At 38.0% G+C, this 26,457-nt stretch overlaps 1 protein-coding gene across 1 annotated transcript in view; it reads left to right on the top strand.

The window, feature by feature from the left end:
• LOC122788341 (complexin-4-like) overlaps window positions 1-25,043 on the top strand; it is a 52,891-nt gene extending 27,848 nt beyond the window's left edge. The window contains exons 2-3 of the mRNA XM_044055418.1: window positions 18,886-18,973; window positions 24,704-25,043. Coding sequence (XP_043911353.1) covers window positions 18,886-18,973; window positions 24,704-24,922 — 307 coding nt within the window. The 3' untranslated portion in view covers window positions 24,923-25,043. The remainder of the gene's footprint in view (window positions 1-18,885; window positions 18,974-24,703) is intronic.
• Window positions 25,044-26,457: the final 1,414 nt, after the last annotated feature.

Raw genomic sequence — 26,457 nt, 5'->3', positions numbered from 1 at the left:
ACGTGAACATGTTGAAGGCTCTGTTGACCAATGTAAAAGAGTTGTTTTGAAGTGCCATTAAGAGAGTTACCATGCAACTGGCACAATGCATTGCAATGGGAATGAACATGAGACCAATTTGGAGATGCCATGAATCTACATGCAGATATCATCAAGGAATTATGAAATGAAGATATAAATTTAAACGAGAAGTTGGATCTTTTGCTTAATGACATATAATGATACATAAATGCTTCATGCTCCAGCCCATGAAAAGTATATTCAAATTATTGGTGTACAGTGGGATACTGAAAGTATGGACTGTAAGTCTTATATACAAAATGAATTACCCTGTCAGACTTTACTGCATGCAGCACAAATTAAAGAGGAGTGGGCTCATCAACTTATATACTATCCTGGGCTGGAAATGTGAAGCAATCAAGACATAAATCAGTGAAATGTGTGACATTTAAGCAACCAAAGTATTGTCCATGTTATAGAGATAAAGAAATTCAGCATAAGAGAGTCTTTTCAGTGATGACTATACTTTTTCTACAAAAAATAGAGTGGGTATAGTTTGTGGTGGCCATGAGAGAGGGTTCAGCAAGCTAGTCTTAGTTTCATTTGTTCTATGTAGTTGTTTTTCAAGAGCTTGTCATGAATTCCTGTAAGACATTTACAAGTAGCAGAAAAACAGTTTAAGCTATATGAGGCTATGAGTGCAAAGGAGATGGGGCTGTGGTACAAAGTGAAATGGTCAGAGGATAGTAAGGCAGAGAAAACACTTTGGATTCAAGCATAGAATAAGCTAAAGCAATTTTAGCAATGCATGCGGTATGAAATTTTCAGGGTTATGCAGCTTAAGGTGTTAAATTGGTTGCACAAGAATACTTGATAAAGAAGATGAAAATGAATTGTTGGAACTATATAGACCATTGCTTTCTTTCAATATGCTGTAGAAAAATAATGAAAATGTTGACGTTTTATTTTCTAAGTCAAATACTAGTTTTTTTGAAAAATGAACTGTAGAATTGAATCTACCTCTCTGGGGCACATGTGTGAGGTATGATGGAGCTTAATCATCACCTGTGGAGTTAGCCAGTTAAAGGTGAAAGTCAAGTAATATATGTATATGATACTAGCTATATGCCATTGATGAGAGTAGACTGGGGGAACTTAGGTTATGTGACACCTAGTGATCAGGGGTTCTTTGGATAATTGTACTGGCAAAAAGCTGGGTACATACAAAATGGGTTCACAGGTAAGTACTAGGCTAACTGCCCTTGTAGGCCATTTTAAACTTAGCCTATTTTCCTTTTGGTGCTTGAATTAACTTATCCCATATGGTATTAGATTGGGCTTAACCATCCCTTCTTCTTCTCTTTTGGCTGTTCCCATTAGGGGTCACCACAGCAGATCATCTGTTTCCATTTCTTCCTGTCCTCTACATTTTGCTCTGTCACACCAACCACCTGCATGTCCTCTCTCACCACATCCATAAACCTTAACTTAGGCCTTCCTCTATTCCTCTTACCTGGCAGCTCCATCCTTAGCATCCTGTTCCCAATATACCCAGTATCCCTCCTCAGCACATGTCCAAATCAATGCAATCTCGTCTCTCTGACTTTGTTTCCAAATCGTCCAACCCAAGCTGACCCTCTAATATACTTATTCCTAACCCTATCCATCCTTGTCACACCCACTGCAAATCTTAACATCTTTAACTCTGCCACTTCCAGCTCTGACTCCTGCCTTTTTGTCAATGCCACCGTCTCCAACCCATACAACATACCTGGTCTCACTACCCTCTTGTAGACCTTCCTTTTCACTCTTACTGGTACCCGTCTGTCACAAATCACTCCTGACACTCTTCTCCACCCATTCCACCCTGCCTGTACTCTCTTCTTCAACTCTCTTCCACACTCACCATTACTCTGAACTGTTGATCCCAAGTATTTAAACTCAGCCACCTTAGCCAAGTCTACTCCCTGCATCCTCACCATTCCTCTATCCTCCCTCTCATTCACACACACATATTCTGTCTTAGTCCTGATGACCTTCATTCATCTCCTCTTTAGAGCATATCTCCACCTCTCCAGGGTCTCCTCAACCTGGTCCCTACTCTCACTACAGTGGACAGTAGTCTCTCCTTTGAATATCACATTGCCACAGTAGTCAGGAAATCCTTCTACGTGGCACACCTCATCACAAAAGGTTTCTCATCCAGAAAAAAAGAGGTCATTGTTCCCCTCTACTCATCACTCATTAGACCCATTATAGAGTACAATGCCCCTTTTGGTATGTACCTCACAAGACATCTACAACAACTGAAAAGGCCACAGAAATACCTCACAATTGTTTTAAGCACTCTGAACTAGAAAAAAAGAGTATTTACATATCTGAGAAAGTTGAATTGTAACACTGTACAAATGCATTTTAAATAAATTAAATATTTTGATCAGAAGTATTTGGGCATATGCTAGAAGAGAAGACAACACATGAGTGATATTGTTAATTTTCCACAGATGTCCTATGACATTGGAAGATTTAATAGTAGAGTCTAGTAGGCAAAATATTAACTGGGTGTAACATTACTGACACCATGTAATACGTCTATTCTAGTGGAGATTCTGCAAACAGAATTTCAAAAAAATATGATCCATTAAATTGTTGCTTTTTAGGATTATGTTGTATATGGGAGAGTGGAACGTAGCTACTAGCACTCAGGAGGTAGCAAAAGGCCCTAGTATGAGACAGATTTTATAAATGTGTAAACATGTGGTAATGAGTCCTTGCTTCTGTATCTGACATTAAGTTGCCCAAAGAGCAGTGCACATATTAATCAAGCAGATATTGAATTGGGACTTGCATAGGTAAGATATACGTAATAATGGAATAGGTATATTTAGTGAATAAACTTAGGGTATTTGTAATATTAATATCAGGACATGGTTGAATGGAATAGGTGGTGGCATATTCTAGTCTGGGAAAACATTAGGGGTTTTCTACTAGCTTTTTATAACAAGGAACAAGTGCGAAGAATTAAAAAGATAAATTTAACAGCAACTGAGTACATATAATCAGCAAATGTCATGAGCAAAATAATATAAATGTAGAGGAAATTATATCAGGAAATATGCTCTTATACTCCCAGAGACTAGGAACTATAATCTGAAGGAGATATTAGGGAGGTAAAAGAGAAACTGGGGGGCAGTAAGATAGGCATTCTGAAGGTGATGAGTTTTACACAGAAAAATAAATGGTAAATTGGACTTGAGAGAACTGTGAGATAAAAGTATGAGTTTCCTGTACAGTTAATAAGGGACAATGTAATAAGGGGTACATACTTTTATAACTCTGAATTACCAAAATGTGTTTGGACATTAGATTTAGGTAACAGACAGTGCAAAGGGTCATAACAAATATGAATGTTAAGGGCTGAATGTGAATCAGCAGAGATCTGGTGTTGGTCATGCTTTTCAAGCAATATTATATTACATGACAGTGGTCTAGGGGAGACAGAGAGAGAGAGAGGGAGAGAGAGAACATAAAGTAAGGATTTTTGTTGCCAAATTTAAAGCTACCAAGGTGTATGAGGGAGGAACTAGATAGTCTGATGCAAGCAATTATTATGTAAGAGTTATTTAAGGTGTTTAAAGGAGAAACTCATAGCAAATATTCAGGAAGTGATAAGTTCACCATCAAGTTTTGTATTTGCAGTTGGTGGTAGTGAGTTTTTTGTTAATATTACTATCTAACATAGAATTCTAGAATGAAGGAAGGAAGTTATGGCAGCAGTGGTTCCTAAGGGAGGGAAAGATGAAATGCTTCCTCTGTCCTATAGACCTATATCTGTTGTGAATCACAATAATAATCTGTTTATGGCAATGTTGGTGAAGGGGTAGCACAGCTTATACCAAAATAGATTGTGCATAATGAAAGGAGTTATCACCAGTCTGTGATCTGCCTTCATGAACAGTATAACACTGAATGCTAATGAGGTGGACCTTCTGCTGTTCTTATAAATGGCTGATCTGATATTAAGCTGTGATGTGTGGGTTTGTTGGGGAGAGACAGACCTTTGACCATAAAAGGTGCAGCAAGAGAAGGACTCTTTAGTGATAGTGAATTTTGTCAAGGAGGAAACCTTTAACAGTGCTGACTGATACTATTTATTATAAGTGCTATTAGTTTTTCAGTTTAAGGAAGAATCTTGAAAATAGTGAAGGCAATATATGATAAGCCCAGGGTTACAGTTAAAGTACATTTGAATATGTCATTCCTTTTAAAAATATAGAGGAACAAGGGAAGGGTGTCTGTTTTTGCCATTGTTATTTTTGCTATACTTGGAGCATCTGCTCTTTGGATCTATAAGGGTATAAGTTGTTGGTTGATGAGATTCAAATATCATTATTTGTGGATGATGTATTGATTTATTTGACATGCCCTAAGAAGGGTACTGATAAGCTGTTTTAGCTGTTGGACAAATTTGGTATAGTATTGGGTAATAAGATAAACAAAACAAAAATGTGGCAGTAGCAATTAATTATACTCCAATAAAAGGTTTGTTGAGAAACCCTAACCATATAAAAAGGACTACATTGAGTATTTAAGGATATGGTTTGGAAACACATTATAACAGTCTACTGACTCATTGGTTCCAAAAATTGCATACCTGTCAGGAAATGTGAGATGCCATGCAGACTGAAAGAGCATACCTGCCTAAGCAAGAATGTTTCCCTTACTCCTACAATGAGTATGCTTGTCCACAACTTAATATGATAATTTACTTCAAGTCACAAAGTCAGATGTATAAATAGCTTAGTATGCTATCTGTATGTATGGGCAGCCACGGTGATGCAGCAGTTAGTATTGTCGCCTCACAGCAAGGGGTCCTCTGATTTGATTCTCGGCTGGGGTGCCTTCTGAGCGGAGTCTGCATGTCCTCCCTGTGGTCGTGTGGGTTTCCTCCAGGTGCTCTGGTTTCCTCCCACATCTCAAAGACATGCAGTAGGTGGTTGGACACTCTAAATTGGCCCTAGGTGTGAGTGTGTGCATGTGTGTGCCTTCTGTGGAAGGCTGGGCGCCGGGCTGGCAACTCGACAATATAAAACTCCACTGCCAATCATGAGTGGACAGATGATCTGCTGTGGCGACCCCTAACTGGGAAAAGCCGAAAGAAGAAGAAGATGCTATCTGTATGTATAATATAAAAAACAGTGTGTTTGCATTTGAAAATGTCACAAATCATATTTAAATGCACTCTTCCCCACACCGTTTTAGTGCTTCCAATATCCACAGACAGTGACCTCTTTAATGAGCAAGTTATTTATACACACACACACACACACACACACACACACACACACACACACACACACACATACACACACACACACACACACACACACACACACACACACACACACACACACACACACACACACACACACAAACACACAAATAAGCTAACATGTATATTTAAATATATAGATATAGGTATAGATATGTACAGATAGACATGTATATGAGTATAGGGTGATGAAAAAAATCACAAACTCTACCTATCACACAAAGTGCACATTCAGTCAAAATACACTCACGTACAGTCAGCCTCCATGCTATCACCCAGCGTGCACTCATGCACACACAGGCACACACACATACAAAACACACAAACATACTGCAGCACATACATCAACACAAAAAGCACTACTATCATGCATTCCATGTGGGGGGATTGATTCCCCCACAACACCACTACATTATATATACCAACTCTGAAATCACACAGCAGCAGGGATGGGCATATTCCAAATCACCATCTTACTATGATCTTGAGCAAGTAAAAATCAGCTCCTTTCAACCAGCTGTGCAACATATTTGGCAGTTCATCCATTCGATGATGAATTGGGCCACAGCTGAAACTCGTTGATCAATGTCAAAGGAAAAAACTTCAAAGACCAATACACGTAAGGTTCAGTTAAGGCACATTTAATAACTTGCAGCAAGGAGACAAAAACATGCAAATACAAGATTTTGCCTAACTACTAACAGGAAGTATGCTATTCTTATACTGTTTTACAAGACATGGCCTTCTATAGCTGATGTAATCAAACATAACTTTCAGTATTGTTCTACAGCAGATGTTACTCAGATTTTCTGCTGACATGACTAGATTTGTGAGAAACTTTTGAGAAAAACAACCTGGCCTTGGTGAGGGCTAGCCCGTTACAAGCTTCTATTGTATGGTTCTAATGCATGTGTTACATTTCAAAGTACTTTTCTAGCTCAGACACAAGCAAATGCTGATTGCAGTACATATTTTCAAGCAGTCTTTGTTCTAATTGTCTATAGCTTCTGCAGCTGTGTATTTTCTCACAGCACAAGCGGAACTCCTTGTCTAAGTTTCATAACATTTATACAAGTGGTATTGTTCTATTCATTATTTTCCTGAGACAAGCAGAAATCATCTGCTTCTCAGTAAATTTCCAAGGCATAAGCAAAGATTTTAGCTGCGCATATTTCATGACAATACAAGGTCAGAAAGCTTCTGCAATTTGTACAGATTTATGCAGTGTAAAATAGAATAAATGTGTTAACCCTTTTCAAGCTTTAAATGCACTAAGCATATTACTAATACATATACTAATACATATTTTTCTGACATTTCCCCCATTTTAATACTTTTATTCTACTTTCAAAATAAGCATAAACAGTTTGTTTTCTTCTCCTAACCTCTTCCACTTAGGATTTACAGTTAAGAGAGTCATTCAGTTTAAACTCATGAAAGCATTTTCAATCTTTTAACAGTTCTTCAAACTCAGTACTTTGATATAAGGTTTCAGAAACTGACATGTCTATAAAGTCTTTAATCAGTCTTTTCATGCAGGGGATGCCACAACAAAGACATACTCCCAGTAGGAGCATTCCTACACAAATGGCAATCAGGATGTTCACTAGAATGGTACCCCACCCCCCAAACCATTTCTGGAAAAAGTCCGTCAGTGGGTTTGGGCCTGGTTTGGTCATGGCCGACACTTGCTGAGTTACCTCAAGATGATTGTCTATCTCGTGTTTATGGTCAGGAATATATGAATAGCACTCTTCCTGGATTAAAATGCAAGTACCACCTCTTGCTGCTAGGGTGAAGTCGAGAGCCATGCGGTTTTGAAGCACTACAGTTCTCATGGCATTCAGTTAATCAGTCACCAATTCGAGAGTGGAAAAATTTGCGTTGCTCATTACTTCGAGAAGTTTAGACATTTTTCTCAGCTCCCAGATTGATTTCACTGCTCCATATGCTGGTAATATGCCTGCCCATGATATAACACTATCACTTAAGTCCATATGTGTCAGTCCATTGCCTATAGAATGATGGTTTTCCAACGCGCATTGATTTGTCCCACTGGATTTACAGGTTTCTTGACAACCTCTCGGACATTTTGAATTTTTCCTCGAGGCAAAACTGCAGTGTGTCGTATGGCCGGAACCAGGTAACCCAAAAAACAACTGCCGGACCACTTCTCAGGTAACCATTTGTATGCCTTTCTGCCACACACAAAATAACAGTCCTCTACTTTAGTAGTAACTTTGCTATGAATATACACTCACCCTGCATTAAACATTTTTCTATCAATTATAGACAGTTGTTTATAAAGAACAGAATTATGTTTTACTTCATCAAGTGTTTTGTGCATCAATCCAAGAAATGAATCATAATTTGTATTACAATAAAAATCTGCATTGTTACCTTTAGTGTAACATTTATAAGGAACAGTTACATTGCAATTGCTCCAACCCACCTGAACAGTATCATTTTTATAAAAACACACAGTTCCCTTTTGTGGAACAGACAAGTGCAATGCTATTTTTATCTTGTGATGTAATGGTTGAGGTATCATAAATCAAGTTTTCCCAGGTCTTATTGACCCCTAGGGGGACCGTAGTCATTAATAACCCCCCGTATGCTGTCAGCAAAGCTGTGCAAATCCAGCAATTCGAAACATTGAAAGTCTCAGCATACACATATTTAATTGCCTGGTAATTGTTAAAGTTTGGATGCCAGTCTATGAGTAACGCTTCATGTTTATTCAGTTCAGTCTGTGTGGCTGGGAAAAGGAAAGGCCACAGCAAAAAGATTATTGTCACTAGTACAGTTAACAGGATGATTATGCAATACTTCTGAGGAAAGGGTTGTTCTGCATTCCTGTTTCTTCTGGACTCTATCATTTTTACTCTTGGCATGTGACAAGATTTTTGTCCAGTTCAAAGTTCTTAACTAGTTTGCAGTGTGTCAGGTGGATCCAGGAGGCGCACTCTGCTATCTTGACTGCAGTGGGTGTCGACAGAAGCGCTTGATATGGACCTTCCCACTTTGGTGACGCCCAATTCTTTTTCTTTATTGTCTTCTCTCAGATCCAGGTACCTGGGACCACTGCCACTTCTGACGGTCTGGTTTGTTCTTTATCTGAAACAGAATTTGACTGCAACAGATGTATAGAATTTAACAGATTTCTCATGTACTCTGCGAGTGTACAGTCGGCTTCCTGGTCTGCGGGCATGAGAGATTTCCACTGAGGTATATAATAAGCCCTTCCAAATAGTTTTTCAAAAGGAGTCAATCCCTTTGCATTCGGAACAGTTCTCATGCTCAACAGTGCCAGGGGCAGACAGTACACCCAATTCCTCTGTGTTTCTACTATTAACTTCCTTAGCTTACTCTTTAAAATCCCATTAAGCCTCTCTACTAGCCCAGCAGATTGTGGGTAGTATGCACAATGATTTTTTAAAGAAATACCAAAATGTTTACTTAACTGTTGTATGGCCTGGTTTATGAAGTGTGTGCCGTTGTCACTGTAGATCCTTTCCGGAATGCCGAATCTAGGAATGATTTCTTTAATGAGAATTTTCACCACGGTTGCCGCATCTGGATTTTTAGTCGGAAAGGCTTCCACCCATCTGAAAAACATATCTACAACGACAAGACAATACTTCTTATTTTCACATTTGTTCAATTCTATAAAATCCATACAGATAGTATGAAACAGATACTGTGGTGTAGGGAAACTCCCTTGCTTGGGCTTTAACGCCCCTTGTGCGTGATGTTTATTACAAACGTGGCACATCGAACAACATTTTTTAGAGTAGTTTAAGAATCCGTATGTCGTGAACACTTGGTTCACCAGCTGTACCATCCCCCCTGTTGAGACATGGCACTACCCATGGCTCAACAAAGCTGCATATCTAAACAAATCAGATGGCAATATCGGTTTCCCTTCTTTAGAGATGTACAGCCCCTTTTCGAGAATTGCTCCTCATTTTACCCATCTTTGTTTTTCAGCTTGCATAGTAAGTGTCTGCATTGTTTTTAACATTTCTACATCTAAAATCTCAGAGGGTTGTAATTCCTCATTCAAAAGAAATACTTCTGAAGCTGCCTGCTTTGCAGCTGTATCAGCTCTCGCATTACCTTTTGAAATCCTATCCTGTTGCTTGGTATGAGCTATGCATTTACAAATAGCTACTTTCTTAGGTAACTGAATAGATTCTAAAAGATCTAAAATAAACTATGTATGATTGATTGGTTTGCCAGTAGATGTTATCATTCCTTGATTTTTCCACTGTTGCGCAAAAACATGTACAGTAGAAAAAGCATACTGACTGTCAGTAAAAATGTTCACACATTTACCCTTTGCTAAGGTACATGCCCGTGTTAAGGCAATCAGTTCTGCTGCCTGTGCAGATAAATTGTGTGGTAAAGATTTTGCTTCTATAATGTCAGTATCAGAAACTACTGCATATCCTACTAGGTTCTGCCCTGCAGGACCTCTTTTGCACGAGCCATCCACATAGTATGTCACCTCGGCATCATCCAAGGGACATCTGTGAGATCCTTTCTAGGCAGTGTCTTTTGCTCAATCACCTGCAGGCAGCTGTGTGGTGTGCCATCTGCAGGGGTTGGGAGCAAGGTAGAAGGGTTCAAAGTCGTACATCGTTCAATTGTCATATGAGGTTGGCTCAACAATATAGTCATACAGGAAAGATGCCTAGCAGGGGAAAGATATGCTACCTTCTCTTGCATTAAAATAATCGCTACTGCATGAGGCACTCTCAATGTGAGAGGGTGGAACAAAACTACTGAGGCCGAAGCCTGTACTGCCATTGCAGCTGCAACTACTGCTTGTACACAGTGAGGTAAAGACCGTGCCACTGGGTCTAGTTGTGATGAATAATAAGCAATAGGGCGTTGCTTGTCCCCATGCTGCTGTGTTAACACTGATGTCATATAACCTTGCTTACAATCTACAGTTTGGAAAAAACGTTTATGATAGTTTGGTAATCCCAAAACTAATGAGGACGCTATTAACTGTTTCAGTTTGCAGAAAGCAGATTCTGCTTCTGGTGTCCATTGTAACAAATCCTGTGCTGCCATAGGCTCTTTATAAATCAGGTTAGTTAGCGGTGCAGATCCAAAGGCATAGTTTGGAATCCAGCTTCGACAAAAATTAGTCATACCCAGGAAGGACATCATTTCCTTCTTGGTAGTGGGTTTTGGTGCTTGTAAAATCGCTATTTTTCTGTCCTCATCTAATGTCCTACCCTCCTTGGATATTACATATCCTAGGTATTTAACTTGTTTTTTCCAAAGCTGCAATTTATTTTTGTTTACTTTATGTCCTTCAGTGGCTAAAAATTGTAATAGCGCTATGGTATCTTCTTTGCAATCTTGCTGGGTGGGGGCCGCCAGCAGGATATCAGCAACATAAAGTAAAATCTGACTACCTCTCAGTGGGGTAAATCCCGCCAAGTTGCTTGCCATTTCTTGTGAGAATATTGTCGGACTTTCACAATATCCCTGTGGTAGTCGCGTATATGAATACCTTTTCCCCTGAAATGTGAATGCAAACCAATACTGGCTGTCAGGGTGCATCGGTATCAAGAAGAACGCATTGCTGATATCTACCACAGAAAAATATTTCTGTTGAGGTTTTAAATCATTCAACAGGGTGTGCGGGTCTGGCACCGTAGGTGCCCTTGGTATTACTGCGTCATTTACAGCTTGTAAATCTTGGACCACACGCCATTCTCCATTTGCTTTCTTAACAGGAAATATGGGAGTGTTACATGGTGAATCAGGAGATTCCACCAGCACTCCTTCCTTATGTAAAGCTGCTATAATAGGTTTGATTCCTACCTCTGCATCTTTTCTTAAGGGATACTGTCTTTTTTGTGGTCTAAATGCTGACTTTGGCGTAATAGTAACTGGTCCCGCTGTACGAATAAGTCCTACATCTGACTTTCCTGTTGACCAAAGAGTTCCTGGTATATTCTGTAAGGCATTCTCTTCCTCCTTCAGTAGGAGTGTTAATCAGCTGTACTTGCTAGACTGCAAGTGTACAGCTGGGTGGGTCTGAGTTATCCAATTCAACTTCTGCATTTGTATTCCCTGTTCTGACAGTTCTAACTCTGTCTGTTTTTCCCATCTCATGACTTTTTATCCTAAGTCTACCCATTTTACATTCTTGTCCTTAGTTAAGCTAACATGTGATAATCGATTAGATTTATAAAGTGCAAAGAACTCCTGGGGCAATGAACTGCTGGCTACACTGTTCCCTTCTGTGTCCCAGTACAGATTACATAATATCAATCTGTTTGCACGATTTCTAAACAATTCTTGCTCATATTCCTTATCAGGTCCTGTTGTGTTACAATAATACAGAGTACAGTGCAACAAATGCTGTTTATCAATGTCAAGGGAGGGGAACTTGCTGATGGCTACGTTCATCAACTCTTCGGTTACTGCCCCTGGACCAGTCGTAACCAAGTCCTGGCTGTACCAATAAAACATTTCACCCTCCGATTGCACTGCAAAGGTATCAATTTGTCGCTGTGCTTCCATACCCTGCATAGTTGGAACTACTGCTATATTAAATAGCTGCATAAGGTCTCTGCCCAAGAGATTTACTGGGCATTTTGCAGAAACAACAATTTTGCTTTTCTAGGTCAATCCTGAAACAGGATCAGTTATTGCAATATTATGGGAGAGGGGCTCCCGATACAGCTGTCCATTAGCTGCTTTCACTAATATGTAATCAGATGACTCTGAATTCTCTGGCAGTTTGGAGGGATGTATCAGGGTCCGTGATGCCCCTGAGTCACACAAGAAACTGACTTTCCTCCCTTCTACCAGGAGTGTAACTTCTGGTTTCATGTCTGCTAAATAGAGCTCTAAGCTCAATAAAGCTAAATCCAATATTTCATTTTCTTCACTATCCATAACTTCCTGCACTTCCTCCATTCCTTCTGTCACATTCTCTACTCCCTCTATCACATTTTCATTTGACATATCTCTGCTATCCCCTTCTAGTGATTCCTGACTATCATATAGTCAGTCCTCACCCTCCTTCCGTGGTTGCCTTCTTGTTTTTCTTGCAATCCCTTGCCAAGTGTCCCTTTTTACCGCATTTAAAACATTCACCCCTTTTCTTTCACCCTTCAAAGTCCTCTGATCGCTGATCAGATTGTTTGTTTCCCTGGGCATTTCTCTTGCCCCTTTTCCCGGGTTGTACTACATAAACTTCTGCTCCATCTTCTACAGAAAATACTTGGGCTTTCTTTTTCTTTTTGCTATTAAAATGCCTTTCGGCATGCCTAGCATATTCAAGTAATGACTGTAATCTGCTTGTACGATGATCTACCATGTGCTTTGTAATAAAACTGCTTATGGGTGCAATACTGCCTTTCAAAAATGCATTCTTTAGCTGCTGCTCATATGGGGAATCGTGTGTCTGATCTTCAGGAACCTGCATTCCACAATGGTTATTAAAACATTCTAACAGTCTGGCATAATATCTGTCAACAGTTTCGCCTTCTTGTTGGATGTATTGATTAATGCAAGTCCAGTCTGCCCTAGGCTTCCATTTCTCAGAGATACGGTCTGTAAGACCTTTCACTCTGTTGTCTAGCTCTGCGCTGCTATGTGGGAGTGGCCTGTGTGCAGCGTCACAGGGATTCCAGTCGCCACTAATCATGTGCCAATCTGGTCCCACAATTTGTCTGACTACTTTTTCTACCTCTTCTCTGTTTAAATTATAACTTAGCCTCATTCCTTGCAAATCTTCTAAGAACTTTCTAAAATTAACTTTTGGATGGGGAATTCCCTCAGTGGCTTTCTGGATGTCTTCCGGAGTCCAGGGTCTATACACTAGGATAGTTGGGTCCTGACCTTCTTGCCCTGCCTGAGGATTAGGCACTTCTATAAGTGGGCATATTTCTTCTTCACTCATAGATCGTGAATTCCTACCCATTTGATATAGCTCAATGTCCCCTTTTGAATTACCTGCCCGTGTTCGAGATCTGGTCTCGATGGGATCTCTAATAAACGGTTTCGCTTTTGTAGTGTCTCTATTTACAGTGACAGCAGGATATCGTGTGGGTGGACTAACTTGTTCACTTACTTCATATTCTGGTAAGGGAGGCGGAGGGGCTGATGCTATTACTAAGTTATTGTTCTCTTTATCTAAAAACATTGCTTTTGAATTATTGCTTTTTTGTTCCCTATGGTTTACTTCCTCAATCCACCTGTGTGCCTGAGGAATTCCTAATTGACGTTGCTTTTTTACCCGACCTTTAGAATCGGTTTTAAGCTGTTTGACAAGTTTGAAAAGCGAGGATTTTTCTAATTTTCCGTCAAATTCATACTTATTAACCCATTTTTAATAGTATTTAATATTATCAGCATGCTGTGACTGCATGTATTTCGCGTCTTCGGTTAACGGCGGATTTTGGGATCTTTTTGTGCAATTATTACCCATTCTGTTCTATCCTTTTAATCATTACGTAACTCCTTATTTTTTAATGTGGTACCACGGATTTTGTTATAGTCTCTTCAGAATGACTGCCTACCTGCTCTGTTTCCCTGATCTACGATAAGACAGCAATCTTTTTTGTCCCTGACTTATAAAAATATAGTCCTGGCAAAAACAATGCAAATCTAGTCCCTGATCTAAAACAAAAAAAAAAGGTAGATTCACCTAACCTGAGCCTTCATGATTGATCACCTGGTTCGTGTAAACCCGTCCTTCAGTTGCAGATCAGAAAGTGGCTGGCCTCTTTTGTACGACAATTCAGTCGGAGGGCTTTTCAAATAAGAAGAACCGATGTGGTTTCTTCCCCGTACGGTTTCAAGCCACCTGGCCTGTCTGATCCAAGGTGAAGTGAGGGTTTTCGGTCCAAAGGACCAATCTGTCAAAGGAAAAAACTTCAAAGACCAATACACGTAAGGTTCAGTTAAGGCACATTTAATAACTTGCAGCAAGGAGACAAAAACATGCAAATACAAGATTTTGCCTAACTACTAACAGGAAGTATGCTATTCTTATACTGTTTTACAAGACATGGCCTTCTATAGCTGACGTAATCAAACACAACTTTCAGTATTGTTCTACAGCAGATGTTACTCAGATTTTCTGCTGACATGACTAGATTCATGAGAAACTTTTGAGAAAAACAACCTGGCCTTGGTGAGGACTAGCCCGTTACAAGCTTCTATTGTATGGTTCTAATGCATGTGTTATATTTCAAGGTACTTTTCTAGCTCAGACACAAGCAAATGCTGATTGCAGTTCATATTTTCAAGCAGTCTTTGTTCTAATTATCTATAGCTTCTGCAGCTGTGTATTTTCTCACAGCACAAGCGGAACTCCTTGTCTAAGTTTCATAACATTTATACAAGTGGTATTGTTCTATTCATTATTTTCCTGACACAAGCAGAAATCATCTGCTTCTCAGTAAATTTCCAAGGCATAAGCAAAGATTTTAGCTGTGCATATTTCATGACAATACAAGGTCAGAAAGCTTCTGCAATTTGTACAGATTTATGCAGTGTAAAATAGAATAAATATGTTAACCCTTTTCAAGCTTTAAATGCACTAAGCATATTACTAATACATATACTAATACATATTTTTCTGACAATCAGCTATTTCTTTGATCCATTGAATGGATCCCGTGTGTGTGTGTGTGTGTGTGTGTGTGTGTGTGTGTGTGTGTGTGTGTGTGTGTGTGTGTATATATAATATATATATATATATATATATATATATATATATATATATTATATATATATATATATATATATATATAAATATATATATATGTGTATGTATATATATATATATATATATATATATATATATATATATATATATATATATATATGCATATATATGTGCATATATATATATATATATATATATATATATATATATATATATATATATATATATGAGTGTGTATGGGTTCACTACATATGACCAAAAGTTCATATGACCGAAGCCCATTTGACTGAGACCAAATGATCAAAAGTTTATTTGACCGAAAACCCATATGACCAAAAACTCATTTGACCGAAAAACAGCACTGGCAGGTATATGCCCTATTTCCCACTGTAGTGCAAACCTGGAGAGAGACTATAAAGTTAAGGGGGGTGGGAGGCACAGCCCCCCACATTGGGGGGTGTGGGGGGTAGCCCCCCACATTATGCAACCAGTTGTTACTGATGTTATATGTTTTAATGTATTGTTAATGGATACACATGTATATAATAGTGCATAAACTGCAATTATGTGGGGGGCTACGCCACCCACACCTTCCAATGTGGGGGCTGTGCCCCCACACCCCCCCCCAGCAATATAGTCTCACTCCAGGTAAGCACTACAGTGGAGAACAGGGCATATACCTGCCAGGGCTGTTTTTCAGTCAAATGAGTTTTCAGTCATATAGGTTTTTGGTCAAATGAACTTTCAGTCATTTGGTCTCAGTCAAATGGGCTTCTCAGAAATATGCATTTCCCTGAGACTGTGAGATCTCGGAGTTAGTATATATAATTAGCAGGGGATATGATGGGGATGTAGAGGGTTTGCCCCCTGCAAAAAATGGTGTTTTATTATTATTCTTTAATGTTAAGTTTTGCATGCACAACGATTGGTGCATGTGTAATAGGTTGCCAACATTTGCAAAGTCAGCATTTTGTTGTCAACTTTGTAAATGTCGATATTTGGGTACTGAGTTCAATTTCAGTACACCGATATATATATATATGTGTGTGTATATATGTATATATATATATATATATATATATATATATATATGTGTGTGTGTGTGTGTGTGTGTGTGTGTGTGTGTGTGTGTGTGGTGCACGTGTGCATATATATATATACATATATATATATATATATATATATATATATATATATATATATATATATATATATATATATATGCAAATGGGTCTACCTGAAAACACCGACATGCAAAAACACCGACAACGAAATCACCAACACCACAAAACTGAAAGTTCAAAAACACGAAACTTCACACGCCCAACAAACCACAATCCCGACAGTCAACAATTAAAACAAATCCCCTGTCCAAAAGGCACACACACAACACAAGCACACCAAAAACCTTACAAACCTACACTAAACCTTACAAACCCAACTATCTATGCACTAACCTTAACTCAAACCCTAACCCTAAGGTCCGTCACTATCGCACACTCACCTAACCTGTGCCCTAACCCTAACTCACTTAACCCGCCCCTAACCCTAAAGTCTGTCACTATCACACACTCATCTGACCCATGTCCTAACCCTAACTCATTTAATCTGCCCCTAACCCTAAAGTCCGTCACTATCGCATACTTACCTTACTCGCACCCTAACCCTAAAGTCAGTCACTATCGCACACTTACCTTACCCACACCCTAACCCTGCCATCTGGCACTACCGCATACTTACACACTAGCACTCATTTGACATGTCGGTGTTGTCAGCGTTGGGATTTTCAACTGTCGGTCATCTCCGTTGTAGATCTTCCGGTGTCGGTGTTCTCGTCGTCCCGTTTCCAGCTTTCGGCATGATCAGGTAGACCCATATATATATATATATATATATATATATATATATATATATATATATATATATATTTATATATGTATTACATTAACAAATATTTTATGCAGGGAGGCAAGCACCCCATATCGCTTACAACTAATATATTCCAAGATCACAGAACAGCAGGCAAATGGCAAATTCACACTCAACAACGTACCAAAGGGAAAGGGCAAATTCTTATTCTCCACTGTACTGCAAGCTCACATATATCCCTCTCAGCAATATATAATACTAATGGACTTCAGTGTCTTAAACTGGAAAAAACAGTATTCAGTATTCTGAATGTTTGACTAAATATATATATATAAATAGAGAAATAGATACATAACAGAGAGAGAGAGAACTATATATATATATATATATATATATATATATATCTGTATGTATATTTATTTATTATGCATGTGGTGGGACAGACAGAGCGAGAAAGAGAAATACCAGTAGAATCTTAACATTTCCTATCCTTAAATGGAGATGCAGACAGGTTGGACTCTGTTAGGAGATGTATCCAAAGCGGAAGAGAGAGACAAAACCTGAATAAATTACCTACAAGCCTGGGAGAAAGCCATAATGGAAAATCAAAGGCAGCAGAAAAGATGTTGAGTTACACAACTACTAACTCTTTTGTTTTTCATCAGAGTCTGTTTGGTAAAGACTGAACTGGAAGTTATAAAAGAAGGAGTACAAATGCTTTATTCTATTTTGCTTGAGGCTGCGCTGGACTGCAGAAACTAATAGCTACTAATGAAGAATATTACATATGAAATAAATCCATTTGTCTTTTTTTTTAACTACAGTATCTGTGGAAATTGGTAAAATGCATTAAAGGTGAAGAATTTTCCATTATAGGGACAAATGAGCCAAAAAGGCTGGAAACAGGACATTTAGAATGTTAAATAAAGCCTGACTATAATTATATATATATATATATATATATATATATATATATATATATATATATATATATATATAAAATGAAAAAAACTTCTTCTACACTGTAAAACAAGAAATGGAACAATAAAATACTCAAGAGTCTGTACTTACCACTTTCATCCTTTTATAGTAGTAAAGACTTCATCAGATAAAAAAATGGAATTCAAAACCATGTATAAGTAAAACAAAAAGTAGACAGTCCCAATGAAATAATAACCCAATATGTGTTAAATGAATGATAAACACAGTGCAACATATTTAAAACAGTCCAATAGTGAAGAACTGTCAAAACCTAATAAGACTAATAACATGACTGTACCAATCAACACATATTAAAGATAAACTATTAGCGGCGCCATTTCAGTGCACATTTAATATTTAAATTTTCATTAAGTCCAGGTGGGGCGTCTGCATTGAGTTTAGTTGCCATAGTAATTCTCTAACTTCTAATAAAGTATTAGCATCCCCAAAAAACAGATTGATTTTTTCTACTACCAAAAATTTAAAGCTTATAAAATTAGGACACAGCAAACTAGCCTTGTCCAGTCATTGTATAATTTTACTTTTTTGTTTTACTTTTCATAGTGTTTTTGAAGCAAACTATTCATTATTAACAGTATTTCAATCAAATCTAGTTCTTTCTTCAGTTAGTTTCATTTTGTGACAGTTGCAACATTTTCAGTGACTAACTGACCTAGAAATTGTTTTATTTTCACTTATTAAAATGCCATGCTTTATCATATAGCATAACTTAACAACATATCATAACATATAACTGCATTCTGTCGCATAACAACCCGAAGAGGAATATGTTTTTAAAGGTAGACTATAATGCTCTTTATACACACACATTGCTTACATGATGTCCTCATGCAATAGCTGTTTGTTCTGAACACCCTAATGTAAGCCTAAAATGATACATTAAGGGCAGTGGTGAAAATCAAACTGCTAAAATGTAAAGCTAATTTTATTCGATTATGAAATTGCTGAATCACATTGTTTTCCATCTTTCCAGGATAGAACGGGATAAAGTGTTTGCACAGAGGAAAGCAGAACGGGCAACATTAAGAACACATTTGAGAGACAAATACAGACTTCCACAGGTGGGTAGTACTAGTCATTCACTGTCATTCTAGACCAGCTGCTGATTTTCATGTATATTTCTGACATGAATTCTAGGATGAGAGACGACTGCAGTTCTGAATCAACAGCAGAGCATACAGGTTGTGTTAATGACATGCCAAGAATCTTGGTGAGTCAAAAATGTCTGAGGCAGATTTCTTCAGTCTTCATGTATGTATATATATATATATATATATATATATATTCCTCAGTACATAGGCAATAAGCTCTGAAATATATATATATATATATATATATATATATATATATATATATATATATATATATATATATTTGATCTGTAGACAGACTTTTCAGAAACTTAATGAGGCATTAAGTGAACCCATTCCATTGTAGAAGTGGTTGTTTTATACCCCAGTTAAATGTGTGTAAGTGAGTAATCATTCATTTTTCTTGAGGTAGGCCCAGGAAACTGTTTGCTGAGGACTCACACATTTTGCCACCTTCATCTATTAATCTTCGAAAAGATCTTTTACTAAGCATAAGGTATGGACTTTTCTATACACAAAGTCATTCTTTGGAAATTGATGGATGAATACTTATTAGGCAAATCAGTACAACTGAATGAAATAATTCCAAGACCTAAAATTACAATTCCCTGAAGTCTGAAAATGCAGTGTGATTCCCATATGAAACAGTAAAGCTCAAAACTCACTGTACTGCTACTTTAAACATTTGTACTGTGGGGACAGGCTTCAGAATCCTTCAGTATCCTGCACTTGTCAACATGGGGAGTTGCACCCCATACTCCCTACTTATATATGCTAGCTCTGAGATTATTATACCTCAAAGTAAAGAAAATAATCTGAGTTACCACAGTTTCAGATTTAGTATATAAGCATTTATGTTTGTACTTTCCATGTTGATGATCTTTGGATTGTAACTTTGGTCCTTGCCTTGTAAATGAATCCAGGAAAGTATATATCTACAGCATTCCTCAAATTATCTGTGTGCCTATCAAGCTGAACCACAATTCAAAATCAGCTTCCTGTTTGAAGCTGTTTTTGTATAAATATCTCACAGATATTGTACACGTCTCAAATGTCCTGTGGTGTTTCCTTAATCTTTTAGAAAATAACTGTCTGATTCGGTATACGTCTCAGGTGGTTTCTTCTTGGAGATCTACATATGTTTAAATGTAAGTCCCCTGAAAATGTACTGCCCAAGACAACATTCCTGAAGTATCAGCACCTAGAACGTCTTTGCAGTGCTGCAAGATTGTGGTAGTGCACTCTGTGTTTCACACTTAAATCATCAGTTAATATAAATGTATATATATATATATATATATATATATATATATATATATATATAGATATATTAAGGGGGTGTGGGTTTGAAATCCCCCACATGGGTGGTGTGGAGGGGACTTAACCTACAGCAAAAAATGTTTTTGTGATTTTCCTTGAACATGCAGTATATGTGCCTTCAATGAAAATGGCTCAGATAGTTCCAAGTGGAAATACACACAAAGTAAGCACTTTCACGACATCAAAAGAGAACCATTGATGGGAATGACTTAAGTAGCTGCAATTAGAATCCTGGGAACTTAAATGACATTCAGTGTTTGGCTTACTAAAGGTACACAATCATCAGGTGGTGTGTAAGAGTTGCAATAAGGACTCAGAGAGAGAGTATCACACTCTTGCCTAACAGTGTTTTATCCTATTTTTCCCCACTTCTCTGCATGCCCAATGTCACCGACATGGTGGGATGTGCAGTGGGTGTGAGTGATGAACTGCCCCTCATTTCTGCAAGTGGCTGATGCCAGCAGGACACTCAGCCTCCCCACAGGTAGCCACCTGTGATTGTTTTTCCAGCCTCCAACATGGAAATTGAAGTGGAACAGTATGCCCTGAGTATACCCCTTCCTCCTACCCCCCAGGGTAGTTATGTCTTTCCTCAATTCCCAGTTCCTGGATGCCTGAACCACTAACTAAAACTGTAATTTGTGCTGTAATCAGGGTTTGCCCCTCTGCACATTGATGCAGGCTGTGTTTGCTTCAGTGTATTTGTTTGTGTTATATATAGCAAATAACTCTCTTATGCTTATAATGTTGATATATAATAGCAAGCTATTGGCCTGGAGAGCTGAAGACATTTTTTTGAACTTGGCTGAGGAAGGGAGCCAAATGTTTTTTTTTTTGCATATGGCATCAGCTGAGAGAGCGACAGCTCTGAGTTAGTGTGTATACATGTCTGTGCAAGATCAGAGGACAGTGGGGGGGGGTATGATGTTCTTTTGCCCACAATTGTTCAATTTCAAAGTTAGCATATATTAAGCTGCAGGGGTGAGCATTTATTTTCATTGCTTTCTCAGAAAGCGACATTTTGTGCTGCTAATGATGTTAGTTCTTATGAAAGTTTCTTTCATAGAATTGGCATAAATTCATACATACTATTAAGAACAGTCAGTCAATCAGCATGTTTTTCACAGTACCAGAAGAAAATGCATCAGACACAGGGAAAGTATGTAAGCTCCACACAGACAGTTAACAGGGGTCATACTTAATCCCCTGAGTCTAGAGCTGTGGAAAGATTGTAGCCATTACATCACTATTATGCAAGGTAACTGACTGTCTGGAATACTGAATGCATGGACTGTCGCTTCCAATGGAAAGGAAAAATGGCAAGAACAGAAGAACAATTTTATCTTTTATAGAAGTTAACATTTTAGTAATTACTGTTACCACTGAAGGTATTTGATAGCATCCACTGCATTCAGTTTAAGACATTATCTTTATGAAGTTTCAAGGGTTTCTTAATTCTCCACCTCTCTTACCCAAATAGTGTTGTTAGATTATTGGACTGAGCTATTCTTTCTCTGCTCATGAGATGCATTCTTAAAGCTGCTGAGTAAAACAGTAGACACGCCCCTTAAGTGTCTGTCTTCATTTTTGTCTGCAAAATAGCATCAAGTCCTCCTTAGTAGCAGCACATAGCATGTGTTCTCTCTACATGGGTCAGCTGACCACCTGAAAATGCTCACATGCCCTTGTCATCCTGACATCAAGGGTAGAGCTTGTGGAGTGCAAAGGATGGACACAGGTGAATAACTATAATAGCCCTTCTGACTGTACAAAGCCATGGAATTACTGAAGTGTCACCTGCCTTTCAGAAATAAATGATGTAATGTGGTCAACGGAATCATGCCCCTAAACTGCTTTCAGGAGTTTCTTGAGTGTCCACAGTGCACAGTCAATTCTTTGATAAAAAAAAAAAAAAAAACTGATTTCCTGAAGATAAAGGATTAAAGCTCATTTTAAGGCCAGCTCACTCAAATGAGAATATGAATGTCTATACCATATATTTCACAATAACAGATCACAGGACATCAGTTTGATCAATGACATAATTATAACTACTTTGCAGAATCCATTCAATCCTAGCAAACAATCTGAATAACCCTACACCTAACTCCCCAGAAAAAAATCCCTCACAAAATTGCAATAACATCTTCAAAATAAAACCAGTCCAGACCTACTACATCAAAAAACTACTAAGAGAATTAAAATCAGCTACTTTAGCTGCTGATAACCTCCCTGCAGATTATCTAAAACTAGCATCAGAAGCCATCTCCTTCTCAGTAACCATACTTATAAATAGATCTATCACACAGACATACATTCCCATCATTTGGAAAATATCACACATCTTACACCTGCACAAAGGCAAGAATCCTTCTCACCCCTCCTACCAGTTACATTAGGAGTACCCCCAAGGCTCCATCCTTGGATCCTTACTTTTTTTGCTATTTACCAATCACGTCCACTTTGCCACTCCGCAAGCCAAGATCATTCAATACGCTGACAATGCCACTTTGATCTGCTTTCTCCCTTGATGAGCTGCAATCTATCACCCAAGACACCTTCCTATCTGTTGAAACATGACTAACAAGCTCCCGACTTATTTTAAATCCCAGTAAACCTAAACTTATGCTTTTCTACACCACCAGAAATCATTCCTCTTCCACAACCTTTCATATCTAGGTGCTATTATTGACAATAACCTGAAATTTGACCTCCACATAGACCACTCCATTAAAAAAGTTCACAAAAAACTGGATCTCCTTTATAGGAATAAACAATTTCAGACTAACAGTACAAAAATTACAATTGCTAGAACACACCTGCTAGCATCACTCTTATATGCATCCCCTATTCTTACAAACCTTACAAACCTCTGTAAAACCGACCTCGCCAAGCTTGAAACCTGCTATAACAAAATCTCCAAATTTGCCACTAATGCTTCCTATAAATCCCAACACTGTCAATCTCTCAAACAACTTAACTGGCTAGAACTCTTCCTTTTACTTCAATTTAATCAAGTAACCATAGCCCACAAAATCCTCCACCATCCAGAAAAAAACAGCCCTTAAGGACATTATCCAACCACACTTTGCATCCAGATCCCTTTGTTCAAACAACAAACTACTCCTCCAAGTCACCAAAGTAAAAAACTCAACAGGTGAATCCCTCTTCTTCAACTATATCTCCAAACTTTGGATCTCTATGCCCAACCCACTTATGAACACTTCCTCATCTAAACAGTTTAAAGAACTCCTAAAAACCCACCTTACAAACTCCTGACTCTGCTCCTGCCACAGCCCAGGTTAGGCCTATTAAACTCCCTCCAAACCTCCTATACTACACCATCCCCTCAAACATTGAACCCACTCAAAAAACACCTTACTGATTCTTATATCAAACTTAATCATGTTTCTACTACCAATATTTGATCACATTGACATACCTTTGTCTGAAAACTCTACGTACTGAAATTAAGTACAACCCTTCAGAATGTATTAAATGTTATTGCTAAAATTCCTATTGTTTTTTCACTCCTATAAACCATTACTGTTGTAAATAGTCTTATTATAATTACCTACTCTGTGTTAAAAAATGTATTGATGTATTAGAAAATGTGTCAACTTAATGTGTTTTAATATGTGTTAACTATACTCTGTACTAAAGACTTTTTACTAGTTGATATTGGAGCTTTTCTCCACAGGCCTCCACTGAGAAAGGACACATGTACAGATAGACTTTCCCAGTCAACAAATGTAAAATAAAATAAATAAATAATAAATAAATTTTGAACTACAGAATATCATCTTAATGAATTTAAATGCAACTGCTTTAGGGACCCAGGATAATGGTTAAATCTGCGCCTCCTGCAGTCCATTGTGAAAGATTTCTGATCTGTTGTGGTACAAAATGCCTAGTAACCTTGATTCAGTTCTGCTGCCAGTTTCTTAGTGACTTTTGCAATGTATTTCACATTAATTCCTGTTTCTGCTTATACCTAAAATTAATGTTATATTTTAAAAAGTTTAACTTTCACTGTTTTGTTTACCTAATGCAGAATGCTTGTATGGGTTGCATTTTTGTCTGCTATACTTATCTGTATTATTTGATACTTTTCTCTCTGCTTGTTTTGCCACTTTGCCCGGGTCATGGCTGAAAATGGGACTCTGGAACAGTTCAGTTTCCCAATTAACAAATAAATAAAGAAATAAATTATGACTGCTGACTTGTTTAGTCTTTTCTTATGTGGTCTAATGTTCCTCTCTTTTTGCACTTATAAATCTTTTTATTGTTCACAAAGCATGTACTTTCAAGAACATTTTTTGCCAGAGCAAGGGAAAATCATAAACAATGTAAACATTTTTGCTCTGTGTCTTCTTACAGAGTGAGAAAGATGAGAGTCAAATAAATATAGTTGGTGGGGAGATAGAGCTGCCTGATGAGCTAGCAAAAATGGTCGAGGAAGATGAGGAGGATGAAGAAGCTAATGATTCATTCTTGGGGAAGTTACAGAACATGGACTTTGATTTCTTCAGAAACAAGGCACAATCAACCTTCAATGAAGTGAAAAGCACAGCTGAGGAGAAATGTGCCATCATGTGATACATAATCCACTGTATGATACATCTCTTACTCTCATGAAAAACTGACAAGGAGGAAAAACTGCCATGGGCTCACCGAAGAGTAACGGATCTGCAGAGATAGTTATAGCACTACTCTCATTTGGACATAACACATATACTAGTTTAAAGAACTTTATGTTTTTAGAAGCATTACCTAATGTTGAATTATTAAAGATTTATTGCATACACTTGGATAGCTCTGTCTACATAGTAGTTTCTCTACCAAAATTTCATATATCAAGAACTATATTTCAGAAGGTAAGGTCAACAGGTGACAATTTCACACTTGCTTACCTCATTGGTAGGAAACCGGAGGAAGTGGTGAATACATGTAAGACGACAGACTTGATTATACACACACGCACGCACACACACGCACACACGCACGCACACATGTGCACACACGCACGTGCACACACACACACACACACACACACACACACACACACACACACACACACACACACACACACACACACACACACAATACTACTCAGACTACTACTCAGATTAAATTAGCGTGACCTGAATAACAGTAACATGGGAGTTACCATTTAGGCCTCAGGTTACATTTATTAACACACAGACATGAATGACATTTATGTGCTGGGCTATAATTAATGCACAGCCTCCAGAGCTGTTTACTGTTGCTGTCTAATTAACACTGGTACATGTTAACTACCTGCTTTTGTGAATATTTGCTGTTGTGCTGCTTCTTACTCTCCTGCTTCAGTGATTGAATTATTTTCCATTAAGTTTCTAAAACTGCACACATTTGGTAGACGGTAGTAAATGCCACATCTGAATTTAACTTTGATACAAGGAAGAGTGGGTTTTGCAAAAAAAGTATGCTTCAGTAAGTATTTTACCTGTTTTATTCTTTGATTAGGGAGTGGTATGTTGACTTGAATTATATGATTGCATGTATTTTGGGAACATCAAACTAGTTTCAATAAATAAGTGAACTTGCTCAGTTTAATGGTGTGAAAATGGAATCAAAAGAAATCAAATGAAGTTGCTTGTAGCTTTATGCAGGGTTATCACTGGATCATATATTAAAAGGAGTTATATTTTGTGTAGTGCCGGTCATGGGAATACTGTACCAGTAAAGGCACTGTGCAGTACAAATATTATTTTTCTGGAGTATCAAAGATACAACCTTTCAATCTCTGATTACATAATTAATGAAGCACGTCCCCCTGTTGTGTGTGCACATTCCTCCTGTTACAGTAAAATGAGAAACTGCACTGTGTACCTTTGCCATCTAGCATTACTGCAGCACTGTAATGACAAAACTTTATAGATAGCACCCTCAGCATAAGCAAATAATTAAGCAGAAGAAACTTTGATAACTGGATATGCTGTATTGCCACCTAATGGTAAACTATGAATCTATGAAATTGTGCCTCTTCAACACCATTAATGTCTTTTTACACACACACACACACACACACACACACACACACACACACACACACACACACACACACACACACACACACAGGCACATATGCA

This window comes from Protopterus annectens, chromosome 13.part0, assembly GCF_019279795.1.
Source record: "Protopterus annectens isolate FY-2018-M chromosome 13.part0, PAN1.0, whole genome shotgun sequence".
Lineage (NCBI taxonomy): Eukaryota > Metazoa > Chordata > Ceratodontiformes > Protopteridae > Protopterus > Protopterus annectens.
The sequence above is the reverse complement of the archived record's forward strand: the minus strand, read 5'-3'. Positions and strand labels throughout refer to the sequence as shown.